General features: G+C 46.4%; 1 protein-coding gene across 1 annotated transcript in view; it reads left to right on the top strand.

The window, feature by feature from the left end:
* Nucleotides 1–5,000, top strand: part of poln (polymerase (DNA directed) nu) — a 78,006-nt gene that overhangs the window by 47,258 nt on the left and 25,748 nt on the right. The window contains exon 20 of the mRNA XM_042710527.1: nt 3,354–3,411. Coding sequence (XP_042566461.1) covers nt 3,354–3,411 — 58 coding nt within the window. The remainder of the gene's footprint in view (nt 1–3,353; nt 3,412–5,000) is intronic.

Consider the following 5,000-nt stretch of genomic DNA (forward strand, 5'->3'; position numbering starts at 1 on the left):
AAGAATAGTGGCAGTGGTAAAAACAATAATACTATAAAAGCGGTACTTCAAAAGATAAGAGAAACAGAGCTCCATATTAGAACAAAGCACATAGCCCACTAACAAATTGTTATACATTAAAAGACAGTGATAAGATCTTACTAAAAGAGGGCCTGGTACTGTGAGAAGGGCAGTGATAAGATCTTACTTAAAGAGGGCCTGGTACTGTGAGAAAGGCAGGATGCACCTCTTACTGCCCAGCAGGCCTATGTTGCAGCCTGCCACTGAGAGACGATGAGACTAAATCTCTCATGTGTGTGTCATGTATTTTATTCCACAACATTTTGTAAGTATGACAGAAACATTAAGAAAGCGAAGGCAGCTGGCTTTGTTGATTTAGTTTGCTACTTACTCTGTTTAACTGAAGCAGTTTCCCTGTTATATTACTGCATTCATCGCCCATCTGTCTTCAAACCACATGTGCACACATGGCTTGTTTAACAGGATCAAAGTCAAAAGTCAAAGTCGTTTTATTTTGCCACACAGCACGACACACAACAACACACCCGTGCATTGGGTGGCGACACAGGACACACACACACACACACACACACACACACACACACACACACGCATGCTGAAGAGGTCGCCGGCGGGAATTTGTCCTCTGCTATTAACCCCTCCTGAGCTGTCCTTCCTCACGGGCAGCCTTTATGGCGATCGGGGACCAAGCCAAGTGCTGGAGTGCAGTCTTGGTCAGGGACGGACAGGAGAGCGATCTGTTCTCTAGAATGTACTAGAATACACCAACAGATTGCTCTCACCCCTACATAAAATATATTGATGAACGAAAATCAGTGGTGTTTTGGAGACAGAGAATGCACATTTACTGTATGTGAAGCGTGCGTGTGCACTGCTGTCCCTGCAGAGGAGATGCTGACTGATGTTGAGTGACCACGGTAATGTAATGATGACAAGAGATGTCTCTATTGTCTCGATACCCAATTCTTTCACACCTGTGCACTGCTTTTATTCCTGTGTCTGATCCAGTTACTGTTCATGACCTTTCTACTACTGCTGACCCATCACACTTCTCATTTTCTGCACAATTGCTTCTCTTGTTTTACCTTACTGTTCATTTTGAACTGACATCAGTGTGTTTACTTAGAAAGAGTATATTTTCACTTTATGTGTGTATTTCCACCGCAGGTTTATTATACCTGTACTATACTGTGTATGCATATACAGTTTCATACATGTTCCCTGCACACAGGTTTATACCTGTACTATACTGTGTATGCATATACAGTTTCATACATGTTCCCTGCACACTTTCAGCCTCATCATGATCCGCATGTGGATCGATGTGGAAACATTTCCTGCCATTTATAGGACAGAGGTCAATTGTTTTCTCTCCCCCCCCCCCCCCCCCCCCCCCCCCCCCCCCCCCCCCCCTCTCTCTCTCTGCCTCGCTCTTCTTTCTCTCTCGCTCTTGCTTTTTTGCCTTTCTCCTACTTTTCTTCTCTTCCTCTACCTTTCCTGTTCTTGCTTTCTCTCCCATTTTCTTTGCCTCGTCCCTCTCTAAGGACCTGCCCCCTCTACTCCACACCCTCCATTCACTTTGTTTTTAATTTACTCACACATACAGAGAGAGAAAGAGCCAGACGCAGAAACCCCTGACCCTAGATCAGACATGCTGGCGCCATGCCTGTATCCGTGGCGATGAACAAAGGAGATTCATGTTCATGTTCTATTCTTTTCATGTGGGGTCAGATGAGTGATGATGGGGCAGTCCCCTGCTATGTCTCTCCAGTGACACACACACCTGTCATGTCACGACCACCTGAGGAATAGTGTGTGCGTGTGGATGTGCGTGCGTGTGTGTGTGTATCACCAGTGTGCATGCTGTGTCTATCTGACACAGGAGTGTGGAAATGTGTTTGTTTGTGTGGGTGTGAATTTGTCAGTGTATCTGTGCGCACTGTACGTTTGACATACATGTGTGAGTGTCTGTGAAAGTGTGGGTGTGTGACAGAGAGAGAGAGAGAGAGTTTGTGTGTGTGTGTGTGGCTGGATGTGTGTGTGTGTGTGTGTGTGTGTGTTTGTGTGTGGGTGGGTGTGTGTGTGTGTGTGTTAAAGGTCATGCCTTAGTAGGCTGTATATCTGTGGGTGCTGAACTGATGAGTTGAGAGGAGGTTGGCAGTGAAGGTGACCTTCCTCTGAGCAAGAGCCTGCTGTAACACACACATACACGGGCAAACTTAGACTTGCAGGCACAGACATAAACACACAAATAAACACACACACATACACAGAGACTGTGTACAAACAGACAGAGTAGCACATACACACACACACACACACACACACACACACACACACACACACATTCTCTTTCAATTTTACACAAACACACACACACACACACACACACACACACACATACACACACACACACTTAATGTGGTGTTAAAGGGGTGGGCCTGGCTCTGTTTCATCAGTCATTCTCAGTGTGTGTGTGTTAGAGAGAGATCTGGCTGACATCTGGGACATTAACAGTGCTTTGATTCCGCTGTGCTGCTGAAGATAGCGTTCCCAGCCATAAAGGGTTGGTTTGAGTTGTGAATATGAAGAACTAAATGCTTCTCTGGCTGTAATGGCTTGTAGAGTGGTGAGAGTTCTACAGGAAGCCCAAACCTTCGCCCCAGTAATGTCTGCATCTTGCCTAAATAATTACCTCAACATCTTGCCAAAAGGCACATCTCTGTCAGGGCTAAGCTAACTTCATGCATATGAAATGCAACCGATCCTACTCACTTTAACCACTGTGTTGACTACTGTAATATTGGGCGTTAATACCTCATATCAAACTCACGAACGTATAAAATTGTACTGTCAGTCAGCTATGGGCACGGTGAAGTCCGCTGTAATTGGATGTGAGTTTAATCTCCGTCAGCATCTCAGCCTTAACACCCAGTGTAGCAGTGCAGACGTGCAGAGACGGTCCACTGTGTGGACCTGACACCCCTTTTTCAGAGAGCTGTCAAAAAATCTCTCTACTCATCTAATCTCCCTCCTTCTCTTCCCTCTGCTTTTCTCCCTCTACCCCCCACCCTAAATTGGCTGCTTGGCAACAGCCATGATGATGTGGTGAAAAGGCTTTAGTGAGTTTTTTTTTTTGTGGAGTGGGGCTAAATTTAACCCAGACCTCACCCGTACAGGCTTGTGTGTGTGTGTGTGTGTGTGTGTGTGTGTGTGTGTGTGTCCGTGTGTGTCCCCTCTCTCGCCGCTTTTGTCTCATTCTTTCTATCAGTTCCATCAGTCTCATCTTTCCTGTTCTTCCTTTTTCTTTTTGTGTCTCCTTATATCTTTAGAATTTCCAGGCGCTGCCGAAACAACCCATTCAAATCACCAAGACGCAGTATGTCCACGGTAAGACTGTCCAAATGACACACACACTCACACACAGACACAAACACATCAACTATCTCTCTCTCTCTCTCTCTCTCTTATTCACCCGCATGGAAAACACACACACACCAACTCTCTCACTCATTCACCCATATGGAAAATACGCACACACAATTCTTCATCCCAACCTACCAGCGTCACATGCTATAATTGTAATGTCCATGGAAACAGTTGCTAAAGAAGAATCATCAGCATGTCAGCATGTCACCCCCCCCCCCCCCCCCTTGCTCTCTCTCGCTCTCTGTCTCTCTTTTTGTATCTATATCTCTCTCTCTCTCTCTTTATATCTCTCTCTCTTTCTCATGATCTGCCTTATAGCAGTAAAATCAGATCATAAATCAGATAATGTGTATGATGTTTTGTGTGGTGTGTGTATTTTTATGATGGGTGAATGCCTGCTCTATCACAGTTTGCGACTGTGTACAAATAGCTGTCTGTGTCTGTGGATGTATGTGTTTTTGTCTGTGGATGGGTGTCACTCTGTGTGTGTGTGCATGTGTTTATGGAAGTGTGTGTGCATGTGTTTATAAAAGTGCGTGTGTGTTCATGTGTTTATGGAAGTGTGTGTGTGTGTGTGTGTGTGTGTGTGCATGTGTTTATGGAAGTGTGTGTGTGTAGCTAGGTGTGTTTGTTGAGCTCCCCCTCATCTCCTGCTGATCTGTGTCATGAATCTCTCTTTATGGTTTGTGGCTGCCACGGTCTCTGGCTTTCCCCTTTCCATCCCATCACATCACAATCACTCTCACCTCTGTGTGTTTGAGTGTGTGTGTGTGTGTGTGTGTGTGTGTGTGTGTGTGTGTGTGTGTGGTTGTGTGTGTGTGTGTGTGTGTTAACATGCATTTATTTGAGTGTGCGTGTGGGGTGGGGGTGGGGGGGGTTAGTAGTTGCTGTCTCCGCTCCAAAACCATTCTGTGTTTCCTGTCTCTGTCCTGCCACTGGATCACTCCAGTTCTCTTCTGCATCATGTGTGTGTCCTGTCTTCATGCAGGGCTGTGTGTGTGTGTGGGGGGGGGGGTTTAAGAGTGTGTTGTGTGAGCCAAACAAATACAGATTATAGAGGTTAAAACTTGGCACTCAACACCTAAAAAAAACACAGGAGCTCATCATTGTCTTGAGGCAGAAAGGTGACCAACCCCCACTGTACCTGAGCGAACAGAGAACGAGTCTCCATTTGCAGATTCCTGGGTACCCACACTTCTGAAGTTCTCACACGTGGTCAACCTCAAGCAGCATAAACTCTCTGGTCAAGAAGGCCCAGCAGCGACATTCCTTTCTAAGGACACTTCACTAACGAAAGCCAACCTGCCACAGCAGCTGCAGGTGTCCTGGTAGTGCTGCTCCACCCAGAGTGTCCCGGTGGGAGTATGGCAACAGTTCCACTGCTGACGAGAAGACTTTGCAGCGAGTCCTCATCACAACACTGCCTGCTCTGGAAGACATCCACAGCTCCCCTTGCCTGCGGGCAGCATCCTGCATCTTTAAAAGACCCGCCTCGACCGGCCCATCACCTGTTTGTCCTTCTGCCCTCAGGAAAGCACTACAGGTCCATC

Source organism: Clupea harengus, chromosome 18 (assembly GCF_900700415.2).
Source record: "Clupea harengus chromosome 18, Ch_v2.0.2, whole genome shotgun sequence".
Classification (NCBI taxonomy): Eukaryota; Metazoa; Chordata; class Actinopteri; order Clupeiformes; family Clupeidae; genus Clupea; species Clupea harengus.